This window comes from Gilbertella persicaria (genome assembly GCF_025201335.1).
Source record: "Gilbertella persicaria strain CBS 190.32 chromosome Unknown B0P05scaffold_42, whole genome shotgun sequence".
NCBI lineage: Eukaryota > Fungi > Mucoromycota > Mucoromycetes > Mucorales > Choanephoraceae > Gilbertella > Gilbertella persicaria.
The window spans coordinates 159,955-175,328 of NW_026252003.1; the positions used below are offsets into that span (position 1 = coordinate 159,955).

At 36.4% G+C, this 15,374-nt stretch overlaps 9 protein-coding genes across 9 annotated transcripts; 3 read left to right on the forward strand and 6 right to left on the reverse strand.

Annotated features, from left to right (window-relative positions):
* Positions 1-446: 446 nt before the first annotated feature.
* Positions 447-1,748, reverse strand: B0P05DRAFT_590246 (uncharacterized protein; the record flags this gene model as incomplete). Its single annotated transcript, XM_051582791.1, has 4 exons — positions 447-694; positions 748-936; positions 985-1,366; positions 1,419-1,748. 4 exons carry the CDS (start codon positions 1,746-1,748, stop codon positions 447-449), a joined length of 1,149 nt encoding a protein of 382 aa, XP_051431731.1.
* Positions 1,749-1,910: 162 nt separating this feature from the next.
* On the reverse strand, positions 1,911-3,002 carry B0P05DRAFT_555389 (uncharacterized protein). The gene is made up of 4 exons (XM_051579793.1): positions 2,388-3,002; positions 2,244-2,337; positions 2,116-2,197; positions 1,911-2,072 (listed from the first exon to the last, which is right to left on the reverse strand). Exons 1-4 carry the CDS (start codon positions 2,568-2,570, stop codon positions 1,991-1,993), a joined length of 441 nt encoding a protein of 146 aa, XP_051431732.1. The 5' UTR covers positions 2,571-3,002; the 3' UTR covers positions 1,911-1,990.
* A 268-nt stretch (positions 3,003-3,270) lies between these two features.
* Positions 3,271-3,823, forward strand: B0P05DRAFT_555396 (50S ribosomal protein L35). Its single transcript, XM_051579794.1, has 2 exons — positions 3,271-3,520; positions 3,563-3,823. The coding sequence occupies exons 1-2, from the start codon at positions 3,480-3,482 to the stop codon at positions 3,723-3,725; spliced, it is 204 nt and encodes a 67-aa protein (XP_051431733.1). The 5' UTR covers positions 3,271-3,479; the 3' UTR covers positions 3,726-3,823.
* A 435-nt stretch (positions 3,824-4,258) lies between these two features.
* Positions 4,259-5,294, forward strand: B0P05DRAFT_555400 (uncharacterized protein). The gene is made up of 2 exons (XM_051579795.1): positions 4,259-4,517; positions 4,567-5,294. The coding sequence occupies exons 1-2, from the start codon at positions 4,353-4,355 to the stop codon at positions 5,005-5,007; spliced, it is 606 nt and encodes a 201-aa protein (XP_051431734.1). The 5' UTR covers positions 4,259-4,352; the 3' UTR covers positions 5,008-5,294.
* A 2-nt stretch (positions 5,295-5,296) lies between these two features.
* On the forward strand, positions 5,297-6,984 carry B0P05DRAFT_555409 (uncharacterized protein). The gene is made up of 6 exons (XM_051579796.1): positions 5,297-5,506; positions 5,554-5,629; positions 5,681-5,914; positions 5,961-6,284; positions 6,334-6,477; positions 6,525-6,984. The coding sequence occupies exons 1-6, from the start codon at positions 5,359-5,361 to the stop codon at positions 6,946-6,948; spliced, it is 1,350 nt and encodes a 449-aa protein (XP_051431735.1). The 5' UTR covers positions 5,297-5,358; the 3' UTR covers positions 6,949-6,984.
* A 23-nt stretch (positions 6,985-7,007) lies between these two features.
* B0P05DRAFT_476700 (catalase) lies at positions 7,008-8,774 on the reverse strand (the record flags this gene model as incomplete). The annotated part of the gene is made up of 7 exons (XM_051574923.1): positions 7,008-7,607; positions 7,651-8,081; positions 8,147-8,212; positions 8,267-8,431; positions 8,485-8,556; positions 8,605-8,639; positions 8,689-8,774. The coding sequence occupies 7 exons, from the start codon at positions 8,772-8,774 to the stop codon at positions 7,008-7,010; spliced, it is 1,455 nt and encodes a 484-aa protein (XP_051431736.1).
* Positions 8,775-9,247: 473 nt separating this feature from the next.
* Positions 9,248-10,408, reverse strand: B0P05DRAFT_623328 (BRCA2, oligonucleotide/oligosaccharide-binding, domain 1-domain-containing protein). The gene is made up of 2 exons (XM_051583451.1): positions 10,330-10,408; positions 9,248-10,284 (listed from the first exon to the last, which is right to left on the reverse strand). Exons 1-2 carry the CDS (start codon positions 10,385-10,387, stop codon positions 9,392-9,394), a joined length of 951 nt encoding a protein of 316 aa, XP_051431737.1. The 5' UTR covers positions 10,388-10,408; the 3' UTR covers positions 9,248-9,391.
* Positions 10,028-12,146, reverse strand: B0P05DRAFT_237095 (uncharacterized protein). The gene is made up of 4 exons (XM_051573300.1): positions 11,929-12,146; positions 10,760-11,877; positions 10,330-10,714; positions 10,028-10,284 (listed from the first exon to the last, which is right to left on the reverse strand). The coding sequence occupies exons 1-3, from the start codon at positions 12,040-12,042 to the stop codon at positions 10,429-10,431; spliced, it is 1,518 nt and encodes a 505-aa protein (XP_051431738.1). The 5' UTR covers positions 12,043-12,146; the 3' UTR covers positions 10,028-10,284; positions 10,330-10,428.
* A 1,146-nt stretch (positions 12,147-13,292) lies between these two features.
* Positions 13,293-15,348, reverse strand: B0P05DRAFT_555416 (KRI1-like family C-terminal-domain-containing protein). Its single transcript, XM_051579797.1, has 4 exons — positions 15,109-15,348; positions 15,034-15,051; positions 13,647-14,991; positions 13,293-13,599 (listed from the first exon to the last, which is right to left on the reverse strand). Exons 1-4 carry the CDS (start codon positions 15,332-15,334, stop codon positions 13,380-13,382), a joined length of 1,809 nt encoding a protein of 602 aa, XP_051431739.1. The 5' UTR covers positions 15,335-15,348; the 3' UTR covers positions 13,293-13,379.
* Between the last annotated feature and the right edge of the window lie 26 nt (positions 15,349-15,374).

Here is a 15,374-nt window from a genome sequence, read left to right on the forward strand (position 1 = left end):
TGGTTTTATGCGAAAAAGTACTTCAAGATGTATATATTCTGTTTAAACTTGGAAAACGAGCTATTCTAAAGGCACTGTTGGAAATGAAATATCTTTTTGACCATCATGATGTATATTATATCTACAGTAAAATATTTTTGGATGATTATTGTGTATGGATTCAACATGCAAAGTAAGTCCCCCTTTTTTTTTTGTTAGGCACAGTCTATTCACTCTCTTCACAGTGACCATGTATTGAGAACATTAGCCCATGAACTTCATCATCTCAAGATAGTCAAGAATGAATTAGGATGGGATTTACAAGAATTGGAAGAGGTAATTGTATTCTGTTCTGTTTATTAGGTTTATTGATATAGTGTAGATTGCAGAACAAATGAAGAGTATGGATATGGAACAAGACAATGAAGAAGAGATGCAGAGGCCACAATTAATGCAATAAATTAAACTTAAAACTGACCTGCAGCTAAAATAGTAGATGGCCGGGTAACATGGATATTCGTACCGGGTTTTTGAGCAATATAAGAATTCCAATCAATGTAGGATGGCTGATTGTTTAATTCAATTTCCATGACTTGTGTAGTGACAGCATCAAACTTTTCTTCTGAGATCCCATTTGTATCACACACCCATCTCCTTAGACCTCGAATACGTCTCTCTATAAGATCGCGAGCAAGGTATCCTGTCTCCCTTAAACCTATAGTAATTGAGTGAGTAATCTATTGGTGAATGACTCAAAGTCAGCCTTACATTCAGTAGAACCCCATTCTCCCAAGGGTATGGCTATACTCCTTCGATCTACATCTATAAAACCAGCTGTCAGTAAATGGTTTTCTAGTTTGGTAGAAATTCTTCTGTCTACTTGAAGTTCAGCAAAGAAGTTTTCAAAATAAGTGTTGAGTAATCGGATACCACTTGATTTTGACATGAGATATAAAGCTATATATATGTCAGTATGTATATAAAAAAAAGAATAAAACTACCTACAATGCTCTTCTATTTGTATAAATCCACCGGGCTTAAGTATACGATATGCTTCCTTTAGAACATTGTCCCATTTGTATACGGGTGCATTCATCAACCAACAATCTCTCATCATAAAGTAATCAACCGAATTTGGCTCAAATGACTCTAAACCTGTTATTCTATCATGGATCACAACATATTTAAACTCCAAGTTTGGCAAACCATAGTGTGAATTCAACAAGGTCGCTTCTTTAAAATCAACCCCTATGACTCTGGTGTTTGGGAACAGTGTCGCCATCTCCATATTCCACAAACCGACTCCGCAACACCAGTTGACGATGACGGAAGGATCCTTTAGGTTAGGACGATAGATACCTTTCCAAATCAGTTTAAGTAAATAATGCTAAATATATATATTAACATTCTTCCTTATGAATTTCTCACCCTCATATTACCAGCCTTTGCTGTCTATCTTTTTCTTTTCGGCGGTCTGCTTGATTACTTGGCCTGAGATAGAGATTCATGACAAGCTGTTGACTTGTAAGGCATTTATCTTCTTTATGAAGGATAGAAGAAGGCGGTGATGCAGGATAGACGATGGTATCACCTGATTCCATGGCAGTACGCAGTTCACGATGCTGAGTTAAAATGCACGGAGGATTCGATATTTTAGATGCAATTGCATTCTGCTGCTCTCTCTCTAGCTGTGTAGATAGTTTTGTAGCTGCAATTGTCATGGGATTCTCATCTTCACTATTCTCAAAGGAGCTGTGTGCTGGCGTCATAGATGCGATTGATATGTCGGATTTGTCATTAGGGGGCTTTTTCCTCCCGAGTAACCTTGAGGATGTGCTACTTTTAGATAAGCGTCGTATATGCTTAATCTTGGTTACAAGTCGCTTTTCTTTTTGATCTGAATGTACAGCACCCATTACAAGTGAAGACGAAAAGGGAGAAAAGAGAAGAGAAGATAAAGAAATAGAACGTTTCTTTTTTTCTTTTTTCTTTTTTATTATTATGCGGGAATTTAAGATCGTCTTGACTTTGCTTTTTTTCTCGGTGAAGCTTCTACTTCTTCTTGCCATTGAACTCTTCTTTCTTCTAATATTCTTAAGACAATGTGAGTTCCTTTTCTCTAGTTCAATTTGTTACCTTGCCATCTTTGCTTCTAATTCTTGTTGAATATGAGGTAGTTTTGACATACCGTTTCGTGTGCGCATTTCATTGACTTGATCTAAAATTGACTAAGCCAATTATACTGTCTATCTAACAATGTTTACCATGCAAAGGCTCATATTTTTCATTTCTCAATTTAGTCAACGATGACTCGAGATCTTCACTTTCTTTTGTCAACGCTTGTTCAGCTTCAAGTATCTGGTTTCTTGTTAATATTTTCTTTATACATGTCAAGTTTTTTTTTTTACCGAATTCAAGTCTTGGTTGATGTTGTGCAACATTTCTCTCAATAGCTTTTTCTCTCTTTGTAAGCGTTGCTTTTCTGAATTGACTTCTTCTAAAAGACTCTTTTTTTGACTCAAGATCTCGGACTTTGACATAAAAGTTGCTTTACAGTCAAGTAGTGCTTGTGTCTTTTGTCTAAAGTACATGAATATTAGGATCAAGGTTTCAGCTGCTCAGAAATAGACCTTATTTGTTCTAGTGCTTCTAGTTGCGCTTTTGTCAAGTTGGGATCCATCGAGTCATCGGTATTCATTGTCAAGATCTTTATGCTAAAGAAAACGAAAAATGTTTTTTTTTCGCTCTTTTAAAATTTCTCGTTGAAATGAGCCAAGCGAAATGCCAAAAAGAACAAAAAAAAACAAAATCGCGACAGTGTTTATGTTTTAGTAAACACGTCTTTCATTAAAGCATTCATTGTAATATTTAAAAAAAAACTTGCCTTGAATGATATAGGCTCAAGGATGTTTGTATGCGTTCATTGAATCAAAAGAGAAAAAGAAGCACTGCTTGAGTAAGATCAACATGTTCTTTTGCGTTAGAATAGTTTTTTTTTCTGTAGAATATCTCTCAACTGTTTTCTACCTTATTTATGAGAAACAGAAAGTTTAGGAATGAATGCACGTCCTTTGTTTGTCTTTCGTGACTCTTTTTCCCCCGGTCAAAAACTTGACCCTTAAATGCAAATGATATGCTACTTAGAAAATATATGTAGCATGAAGAAAATAAACAGAAACAACCAGTTATTTGAGATCAAGTAAGCCTTGAAGTTGAAATAAAAAGAGAAACAAAAAGGAATTGAGGTTTTCTTTTTCTTGAGTTTTGCGGGGGTGGCTGACATTTGAAAGTTTTTTTTTTTTTTACTTTTTTTTTCTTGTTCTCTTTTTTTCTCTTTTGTATAAATATACATATAATATGTTGAGTACTTTAGGTAGACAAGAAAGAAAGAACGAGGCTGAATAGAGCAAGAAAAACTGACGACCTTATTTTGTATAGCTCAAACTACAACCAACTTTATCAGCAAATCTCTATCTCCCTTTGGACAAGCCTCAAGAGGTATGGCTACCAAGTTAAAATCTCACTCAGGGGCCAAGAAGAGGTAGGCCAAATTATGATATTTGCCGTTAAATAACATGTATAGATTTTTCCCTACATCCAATGGCAACTATAAGCGTTGGCAAGTCGGTCTTCGTCACTTGAACTCTGGTCTTTCTCCCGAAAGAACCAATAGACTTTCAAGAACGGTCTTTGTTGACAATACACAAAAGAGAATGCTTAGAAAGGCATTGCCTTATTCTTGTTAAATAAAATTGTAAATACATTTCGTACAACATGCATAGCTTCGTCATTATTTAAAGGGCCTACTTAATATACTGTTCCTGACTATCTGACGTAGATAAGGTTGTACAGATAATGAAACTGTTTATTCATGCTGTATAAAGGGAAACTTTATTCAGAATGGGTGGAATGCCCTTTATTTTTACATAATTAGTGGGTCAAACCCCGATATAACTAACGAGGATCGGAACCCCATGCTAAAAAAAAAATAGTCAGTACAAAACATAGCAAACAAGTCTATGCTCCTTAGGCTTTTTTGTATTCCTTTTGTTTTTGTTTTAGTGATGAGCAAAGAAAAAAAAAACACATACACAAAAATAAAGATATTAAGAGTGACCTATCACTAAGAAGTAAGAAATTAACTTTCTACTTGTTATAGAGCGGAATCTGGTTGTTATCGATAAATACCTTTTATATACTGGTGGACCCACTTTTTACAATAATTCTCGATTAGGCTAAAGTCAAAAACTATGCTGCTGGGTTTAATCATGACGGAGTTTCATTGATCTTTATCTATCAGAGTTGGTATATAAAGGACTGACTTTTTAAAACCCTTTCCCTTTACTCTGCAACTTTTTATTACTACTACCACTATGGATTTATTATTCCCCACAGAAATCATTTCCAATATTCTAAGCTACATGTCCATTAAGGACTTGACAAAACTTGAACGTACAAGCAGATTATTTCAAGCGTTCACATTGAATGAAATTGAAAATCGCATTATCAAATCCGGTAAAGACGAATGGGGCATTCTGGTAGGTGGCTCATGAAATAATGCAACCTTATACTTATATATGCAATTAGATTCATCTTGGTCAAGTTAGTGCAAAACCTCTTCGGTTTGATCCCAAAACAAAAAAGACATATTATTCTATTCTTATGGATCCAGTGAAGATCAAGACCATGTTTGACCATCGTAGATCAGTCCACTGTTCATTACTGAAAAAGAACAAGACAACAAAATTCCAATCATTCAATGAAAAGGGTTTTATTATTACAGTCGAAAAAGGCATGCAAGAAGGAAAAACGCTTGAACTGAATATCAAGAACGAAGCATGTCAAGTTCATGCAGCACTTACAAGACTCCCATCATCATCTGTCAACACAAATGATCAAGCCCTGTGTGGCAAACAAGAAATTAAAAAAGAAATTGTGCAGCCAATCAAATCCATGGCACCTGCACCATTACTCTATACCCTACAAATTACAGAATTAAGCTTACCATTATCCACTATCGCTGCATAATCAACACAAAGGAGACTGGTTCCCTTTTTCTTCTCTATTTATTTATTCTCTCCATATCGTCATAATAAACATAGAATTCAACGACACCATGAAAATAAAATTTGTCACCTCTTTCTATTTCAAAAAAGTGGTTTGATTTCATGTTCCTGTAAACCTGGACTTCACGTGAAGTGGGGTAAACCAACGTCACAAAGCTCCCCCAACAAGACTCTGAAGAACAAGTGTACCCTTTTTTGTTTTCTTCTCTCTCTCTCTCTCTCTCTCTCTCTCTCTCTCTCTCTCTCTCTCTCTCTCTCTCTCTCTCTCTCTCTCTTTTTTTTTTTTATCTTTTTTCTTTTCAGTCCTGTTTTAATGGCAGATAAACCTAAAAGATCAACTTCTTATCAAAGATTGGTCGCAAAACTAAAAAGGAATCCTTCTGAACGTATCGATCCAAAAGATTGGCCAAAGCCAGATACGCCTAAAGAGGTGATACAACATGCAATTAAAGGAGCTTCAAGTAAATACAATTTAAATGACAATGTAACCTATAACTTTGAATGATAGGGGCCTTCTTATTAGCTTATGGTGTAAGAGCATCTGTCAATTTCTGTCTTTATCTCATTCGCGTCTTGAGAAAAAGGCAAGCTTAAAACAATAAGCCAATTTGACATTAATGCATGAATTTTTTTAGAGCACCATGGGCTCATATATTTGAAGCTTCATTTGCTAATTTGGACTCAATTCGATTTGGTGCCATGTTTGGCTCATTTGCTTTCTTATGGAAATCAATTAATAATGGTATGCGAGTCTATCGTGGCAAAGATGATAGACTCAATGGGCTTGTGGGTGGCGCTGTGGCCGGCCTGAGTATCTTGTTTGAAAAGAAAGAACGTCGAGTTGATATTGCACAACAATTACTCGTCAGGTAAAAGTGACACAAGAATCACACATGACTAATCACATATATACAGAGCTTTACAAGCCATCTATAATGCCGGCAAAGCAAGAGATATATTCTATTTTGAAAATGGCGATGCGTTACTATTTGCCGTTACTTGTGCACAAGTCTTGTACGCATACACAATGAGACCCGAAACGTTGCCTCCTGATTTTTATGCATTTATGGTTAAAACGGCTAGATGCCCGAAAGGTGCGTTATTGTTGAATGAGAAAAACGTAAGAGGCATTCCTATCGCTACAACTGAAGCATTGGACATGATTCGCAAATTGCGTCCTACAAAACACGCTGTAGAAGTCGTGAGTCAATTGCCTGCTAATTTACCTGCTATTCCTTGGTAAACTAAACATGACAGCACAATGATTTGCTCATCTATATATGATTAGTGAAATGCTGCATCCTTGGATTAATGGGTGTCAAATGACTGCGGTGGAAAGATTTGCCAAAGTATTCAAAAGTCTTTTGCCAGTTTATGGTACACTTCATTTCGTGCCTATGTTCTTGCTTCGTACACAGCATTTTAAAAGAGAGTAAGTGTTGTTGTTTGTTTGAACGCTCTCTCTCTCATACAACATAGTCCTATGTCGATGCTTTCGAAAACTACCTTGGCTACTTTGAAATCAGGCGCATTCTTGGCTTCATTCGTTACATTGTATCAATACCAAATCTGTATGCATCGCCAGTTGCTTAAGACAGGCTTGATTGGCTCTTGGAACTCAAAATACATTTATTATTTAGCAGGCTTTTTCTGTGCTTATCCTTCTATCTTCCTGGAAGATAAAAAGAGACGCAGCGAATTAGCCTTGTATGTCTTGCCTAAAGCCATTCAAAGCTTTTACCATATTGCTTATTCTCATCATTGGATCTTCAAGATCAAACACTTTGAAGTTATGATGACAAGCTTTGCTATGGGTATCATCATGTCCTTTTATCAAGAAGAAGCAGATGTGTTATCTGCTTTTGTTCGTAAAATCATGTATCAGTTCTTTCAAAAGAATTAGACTATACCCTTCAATAAAAACATTCTTTTTTATTATTATTGTTATTATATTATTATTATTTAAGCCTTAGCACCAAGAGCCAAAATTGCTTCTTCAATACGTTGACCATATTCAGGATCAGCACGCTTAAAGTGACCGATTTGGCGTTCTTGAATATGCTTCTTTGCATTCTTCAAATGACCTGCAATATTGTTGACCAAGTCTGTCTTTTCTTCAGCAGACAACAAACGATACAAATCACCTGCTTGAACGAAATCAACATCTGTCAATTCAAAAGAATAACGACCTGTGAGACCCTGAACTTCTTCAGCAGTAAATGTAGTAGCAGCCACATTTGTTTGGTAAGGTCCACTAAATGAATTGGGTTCATAGTTGGGAGCAGATCCTCCGTTACCCAAGACAGACATCAAACCGTCACGTTGATGGTTAGAGACACGTGAATGGGGTTGGTTAATAGGAATTTGAGCATAATTCACACCAAGACGATGGCGATGCGTATCAGGGTATGAGAAAAGACGGCCCTGTAACATACGATCAGGAGAAACATCAATACCAGGTACAGTATGAGAAGGAGAAAAGGCAGCTTGTTCAGTTTCTGCGAAATAGTTTTCGGGGTTACGATTCAAAGTTAATTTACCAACAGGCTGAAGAGGATAGTCCTAAAACTGGTGTTACAACATCATTGCATAAATTTTCCCTTACCTTTTGTGACCAAACTTTAGTAACATCAAATGGGTTGAAGCGATACTTCTTGGCATCTTCTGGGTTCATGACTTGAATGTAAACAGTCCAAGAAGGATATTCACCGCGTTCAATGGCATTGAAGAGATCACGTGTGGCATAATCAGGATCAGTACCAGCGAGTTGAGCTGCCTTGTCAGCCTTCAAGTTTTTGATGCCTTGGTCTGTCTTGAAATGCCACTTGACATACTTGAAATTGCCCTTGTCGTCAACTAATTTCAAAGTATGGGAAGAGTAACCGTTAAGATGACGATAACCGTCAGGTGTACCACGGTTCGAAAACAGAATAGTGACTTGATGAATGGATTCGGGCACAAGTGACAAGAAATCCCAGAAAGCATCAGGATCAGGAATATTTGTTTGAGGGTTTCTCTTTTGAGTGTGAATGAAGTCTATAAAGAGATGAGTAACACTGTCTTTTATGCTTTTTTTTTTTTTTTTTTTTTTTTTTTTTTACCTGGGAATTTAGAAGGGTCACGAATGAAGAATACAGGTGTGTTGTTGCCGACCATATCCCAATTGCCTATTCAATGGATAAGTTTAGTGCGTCTTTTTTTTTTTCTGAAAAAATCTATACCTTCTTCAGTATAGAACTTGAGAGCAAAACCACGAGGATCGCGAGCAGTATCAGCGCTGCCCTTTTCACCACCTACAGTGGAGAAACGAAGAAAAGTAGGTGTCTTTTTACCAATATTGCTCAAAAATTTAGCCTTGGTAAGATGTGTGATATCATGAGTAACCTCTATGGATGCACAAGTAAGCCATCTTTTCAATGCATATATGGGAATCATTTACCAAAGACACCATGAGCACCAGCACCCTTGGCATGAACAACACGTTCAGGAATACGTTCTCTGTCAAAGTGAGCTATGAGACTGTATTAGATTCAATCAATAAGCACACACTACAACTTACAGAGCTTGTCAATCAAGTGGAAATCTTGCAAAAGACTATACAAATAATGAGCATAAATTTATAGATCTATCTTTCATATTTTACACAGGACCCCATTGGCCAGCAGTTTGAGATGTTTGATTGTTTTCGACAGGGTTACCGTTTGAAGTAGTCAAGATATTCTTGGACATAATAAATACAAGAAGAGAGAAGGGAGGGGTTAAAGAAGAAAAGAAACAAAATGAAATAGTAAGCACAATTTCATACTTGTACGTTGTACAAAGGCTGATTAAGCAAACAATCTTTAGATTTGATTGGGAATCATTATAGAAATATAGCCACCGAGTATAATTGTTCCATTGGCCATTATGACAAAGCGAGTTAGAATCCCGCATTCATTCACACACATTTATGTATATAGAGAGGGTGAGAAAAACAACTTTATTCTGTGATTTTACGTACACGATCAAATAGAGACTCAATTTGATCCTGGTGTGAACTTGTCCAGGCCCGTAAACCAGTTATGCCTTTCTGCAGATAGTCTGGTGTAGAAGACAATTTACTGATGATTTCTGATTCATCTGTTGCTTTTAAACAAGTGATATCAAACGCACTATCATGCATAATATACCGCATATTTGTTAATCCCATCACTTGGTTTTTGATATCAGGAAAAGGGTTGAATGGTAGTCTGAAATTGATTTTACAGATATGTTGACTTTGGTCACTCACAAGCAGTGTTTGATGCCATAATTTACGCCCATTTAAATCTTCAACAGTAGCTGTTCCTGTATCTAGTATGTGTGAGTTATATGAATGTATCAAAAAGAAACTTACGTAAGATAAAGACAACCAAATCAAAGTCTGATGTTGTATTTTGTTGACAAATATCTTTACAGCAAGTGATAGACCGTGGCACATAACCATCTGGCTTCATATTGCCAAGAGAGACAGGCTCCCAGCGAGTAGATCGAGTTGTCTTGAGGTCCAGTCCTGGATATTTTTTGTTCTTGGGACGATAGGGTATAACAAAAAACACTCTGTATCGATTGCCTTCAATAATATCCATATGGTGAAGTTCGTTTGCATTAGAAAGCACTAAAGTAGCCCATGGTTGGCTGGTAGAAGAACGCGTATCACATATACGCATCTTAAAATAACTGGATACACGGCGCTCTTGTAAGGGCTTGGTTTCTTTTAAGTTACGAGACATGGTTGTTCTTTGATAAGCTCGAAAATGAGGCACATCAATAGCTTCTCCTTGACCAGTACTGTACTGAACCATGCGTCGCATCTCTTCTTCTTCTCTGGCTGTACGTGTAATAGTGGTCCCATTAGGCAGATTCTCTGTATAGAGCATAGGGAATTTACGGCACACTACTATATCTAATGCTGTCACTGTACCGCCATCCTCAAAAATAGTCGGAAGAGAACGAATCATAAGCTTGCGTTTATGATAGCCTAGTTTGGCATCCCAGCGAGCAGGTAAACTACTGTTGGTTGTGATAGACAGAAATGTACTACTGTTGTGAATAGTCAAAGGTGACTGAGCTGCTCTATCGCCTGCAACTTGAGCCCCACAAATGGATAGCTTATGGCCTATGCGCAACTTCTTTTTGGTGATAGCATGCTCCATACGAATATCAATGCATGCTGGTACTTGATACCAACCATCCGACAATTGAAGTAAATATTTAGAAGCTATATAGATTGTTAACAGCATTCAAAGAAGACCAGTTTACTTACATGTATTGTAATGAACGGGTGTCTTGATATCAATAATGTCTGAAATAAACAAAATCATATGCTTAACAGAGATATCATCTTGCTCTAAAATCTTCTTTATTACAGGACGATGCCCATATTGATTTCACGCTCATATCGATAAAGGAGCTGGTCAAGCACTCTTTGTTTGTCCCAACAGTCTCTAAACTGGTCAGGATAAGATCGAATTAAACAGGCCATTTTCCATACAATCAATGTATAATGGTTTTCTACCCAAGCAAAACTCAAACAGTGTGGCAAACAACCCTTTTGGATCATGTCTTGTTCTGCTTTCTTGGGTCCCCAATCATCATCAAACACATACTTTTTTGCACTCTGTACAGTCATGTAGATGACAGAGATAGGACTAGAAAAGCATGAATACATGTTCATCATACACAACAGTACTTACATTTGCTTAGATAAGAGTTGCTCTTTGGTATATTGTAAAGGTAAGCCTAAAGAAGAAAGGGTATATCGGTTGTTCGGCACTGTCAAGTCAAACACTGAATTTCCTCTAGCCTTGATTGCGTTTCTATTGTTGCTGACAGCTGCCTTGGTCAATTCGATATTAGAGCGGATAATGGGTGATTTGAATGGTTTGTTTTGTTTTTGAATGGCTGGTATACGTTTATTGCGTTTGACTAAAGGTGTCTTGGGTGTTGGTTTGAGTGATACATTCACTGGCATTTCTGGTACAGTGGATACTGATTTCAGTGAGACATCATCTGAAGGTACTGTTGAATCTTTTTCAAACAGACTGACAGCCCTTCGTTTTGCTTGATCTGATACTGTAATAGATTCTTCACTGTATCCTCTTTTAAATCCACCAAACTGCTTCAAGACACTTTCATATCGATTGTCCGCAGAAAGTGGCTGATCCAAAGGTCGTTTCGTCTCTTTGAATTCCTGTAAATCCTCAAACAGCTTCTTAGCATTCTGTTTACTTTGAATGCTGGGTTCTTTGATTGGCTTTTTAGATGCTGTCATAAAACTAGTGGGCTGAACAGGCTTGCTTTCTTCTAATTCTTGAAATATCGATAATGCCTTCTTTTTGGATTCTTCTGATACAGGCTTCAATGATTTTCCACTTGCTGTCTGGAATCCTTTCATTGTGGGTACTTGTTCGTGTGGCATATGAGGCAATTCGTGATCTTCTTTGAGACTCTGAATAGCTTTCTGCATTGCTTCTTTTGAAGGTGGTTTTAATGCCTTTCCAGAAGCTGTTGAAAAGCCCTTAAAGGGTTCTGTCTTTTTTTCGTTGGATATTATCATGTCCATATTGGACAACAAATCGGCGTCAATATCTCCCCATATGGCTTCTTCTTGTGAATCATGTACTTTTTCTTTTACTTTGTCGTCTACTGGCTTCGTGTTTGTCATTTGATTGACAGAGATCTCGCCAAGAGGTATTTTTTTCTTTTTAGCTGCTGGTTTGTTTTTAAAAGGAATTTGTAAGAGTTGATCGAGAAAAACGTCAAAGGCTGATTTGCTGTCTGTCAAGTCCAAGGGTACGTTTATATCATTTGTCTATCAGTATTGATAAAATGAGATGTTGTTGAGCAATATTTCTCTATTTACCTCTTCTCTAAAGAAATCGACTTGACTGTCTAGCTCATCAAATATTTGATCTTGTAAACTAGGTGTAATGTCATCCCATTCGTAGTCATTATTGTCAGCATCGTAGACAGACATTGTAGAAAGAGAGAAAAGAAAGGATTACATAATGAATTTGATACGCAGACACTAAAAACTTTTTTTTTTTAGCTTGTAATTTGAAAGTGACAAGATGGCAGTGTTTAGGAAAACATATCTTTCTTTCTTTGTTGTTTCATCAAGAATGCACTCGCTTAATCTAATAAGAACCCATTGTTACATTCAAAGAAAAACAAAAATGAAATTCATCAGATACCGTTGTAGTCTATTTTAACCGCCATCATGCTTTTGGATATGGAGTTTAATATTGAAATATCATCATTAAGAATTTCGATTTCACCACCTGTCACAAGAAGGTAACAAGTGCGTTACCAAAATCATACGTATATTCCTAATTTGGAACAAAAATTTTTGGTTAAATATATTAAGAGTATTACAGTCATGTGACTTATGCCAAATTTGGAAATGATTTTATCGACTTTTGAATTTCCTTGGGGGTGGGATTTTTAAAAGCTTTAGTTTGCATAACATTCCTCCATTTGACCTATCCAAAGTTGCTATTTTCAACCTTAAAAATACCATGTATTATATATATATAAAGAAGTATAGGTCAACGGTCTCTTGGTTTTATGCACAAGTGCTCAAAGGAACAGCACCATAAATACATCTAGCAGACAGTAGCTCGTAATGCAACTAATTTCAAGTATGAGTCATCAGTAATGAGATCAAAGTGCGAAAAAGAAGAAGATAAAAATAAAGACTATCGGTCAATAAAGCCCTCTCTGACTCTGTTGTATTAAACAAAAAAGAAACAATTTTCGAGCTACTTTTCTTTAGAACACAAATCCTTCATTAAGGAATCAGAAAGTGTACATGCGCAACATTACAACTTGATCTGCTTTTTGTCTATTTATTGACTATCAGATACACATAATAAAGAGTTTTATTTGATTTATTTGTCAACTAACTGGCCCAATATCCTTCTAGAACCTACTTGATTGCGCAAACAAATGATATACGGATATTTCTGTTGAGCCTATGCCCCACCTCCTGAGCTATTTTAATCTATCAAAGATCTAATTACTCAAGCTGACCTGCTTCGTGCTGAAATTAGTTTACCTAAAACAGATATAGGCTATGTCAAGTAATTCAGAGAAACTAAATAAACTGGCGAATGTGTTATGAAGAAAGCACTTGATCTTTTGAACCTGAAGTTATTCCACTGAAATGTATAGCCTAAATGGTCTCCTTTCAACAAGACATCAGCTAAATGACATTGTATTTGTACATGTGTGTTTTAATGATATATAAAATGTAAATGTAGACATGAAAGTGTGTGTGTGTGTGTGTGTGTGTGTGTGTGTGTGTATAATGAATTAATCCTCTTTAACGTCATGAGCAAATTTTACTCTTTTACTTGTACCACCTTGTTTGCTGTATCCCTTGCGTTTCTTGTTTAATTGTTCAATATGTGCTTTTTCTTTCTCTACTTTTTTATAAGCCTTCTTGAGATGCTTATGGAACAGTTCCAACTTCTTTTCCTTATTCTTTCTAAAGATACGCTGTTCATTCTTGTGTTTATTTTCAGGGCGATAACTAACAAAACTGTGTTAATGATGTATAAACAGTCATACTGAACTTACGGTGCTAATGCCTTTAACCCAATGTATTTGTTGAGTTCAGCATCATCTGCCAACAAGATTTCTTCAGGTGTTAAGCCATAATCTTCTTTTTCAGTCTTTGCGTACTTGAATCGAGTGAATACATCTCCACCAATCACATCTTCATAATTCAGTTTGTAGTATTCATCCATCAGAGCATTGATCTTTTCTTTGTTCTCCTTGACGCGTTGTTTCTTTTCAGTATCATCTAATGAAATATAGTCTGCATCCATATCAAATCCAGCATCAATATCATCATTCCATTCAGGCTTAACATTTTCTTCTCCTTCTTGTGCTTGGTAGAATTCATCATCATACATGTTATTCATTTGAGCATCAAAAGTAGAAGGATCAAAGTCATCATCATTATCCAAATTGATGTCTTCTAATCCAAGTGCCTTTACACCAGTAATGTCACTGATTTCCTTCAGTTTATCACGAATCTCCTTCATCTTGACATTCTTTTGATGCTTGATTTCTTCCATCTTTTGTTCCTTCATGGCTGCCTTCTTAAGCTTTTCGCGTTCTCTTTTTCTGGCACGCTTGCTTTGTTTACGACGCACAGATCCTTCTACATCACGTGCATAAGTCAAGATCTGATAAGCGCCTTCTTCTTCAAAGCGGTAGTTGTACTTTGTCTCAAATCGATCTACATTATCTAGGAATTCTTCATCTTTCTCTTTATCTTCTGCATCATCCAAAGGCACAGGTTGATTGTCTTTTTCAACCCAACCACGGTTCAGAACATAATCCATCAAGAAAGCATCTTCTTCATTGATATTAGGGTTGTTCTTGAAATTACTCCATTCCTCAAAAGCTTGTTTTGAATGTTCGTCAGCCTTCATTTGCTCCAATAAGAATTTACTGTAATCTTTTTCTTCTGCTTCTAATTCTTCAGCACTCTTTTGTTTCTGTGTTAAAAAGCCTTCGTCTTCATCCTCTGAGTGACCATCATCATCAGCAGCAGTCTTGAATGCATTCTTCAATTGTTCCTGTTCTTCTTGATGAGTCAATCCAACTTTGTTTTCTTGTTCTTCATCGACAAATCCACCGTGCTTTAGAAGCATATCTCTTTCATAATCCTTTAAAGTGACTTTCTTTTCTTTCTTGACAGATGCAGTCTTGACTGGTTTATCTTGGAAAAACTTGTGTGATTCTTCATAGACACGAGGATCTTTAGCACGAATGGCAGCAATGGTACGAAAGATGTCAGAATCAACAGCAGGTGTCAATAGTCGAGCATCTTCATCTTCATCATCGTCTGATTCACTTTCTGAAGAAGAAGAAGCATCCTCTGCTTGTTTAGCAGCTACTTCAGCTTCAATTTCTATTTTCAATGTAAGTTATAAGTCCATTGTGTTGTATGTACCTTTGATAGCTTGTTCTACTATAGAATAAGATGAGTATGCATATCACAATAAAAAGAGAAAAAGAGGCAACTTACATAATTCAGGTCTTTTATACTCTTGAGAAGGATCTTGTCTTTCAATAATCTGTACTTCAACAGCCTCTTCTTTAGGCTCTTTGATTGTTTCGAGTTTGATGTCAGTCTCGGGTTCAATCGTTTCGAGCTTGATATCAGCCAATGTGTCATGAACAGGTTGTTCAGTGTGTTCAGATTTCACTTTGGATGCTTTTTTTTTACTTGATCTATCCTTGTTTTTACCCATAATGAAAAGTAGATGGAAAAAGAAAGAAAGAAAAAAAAAT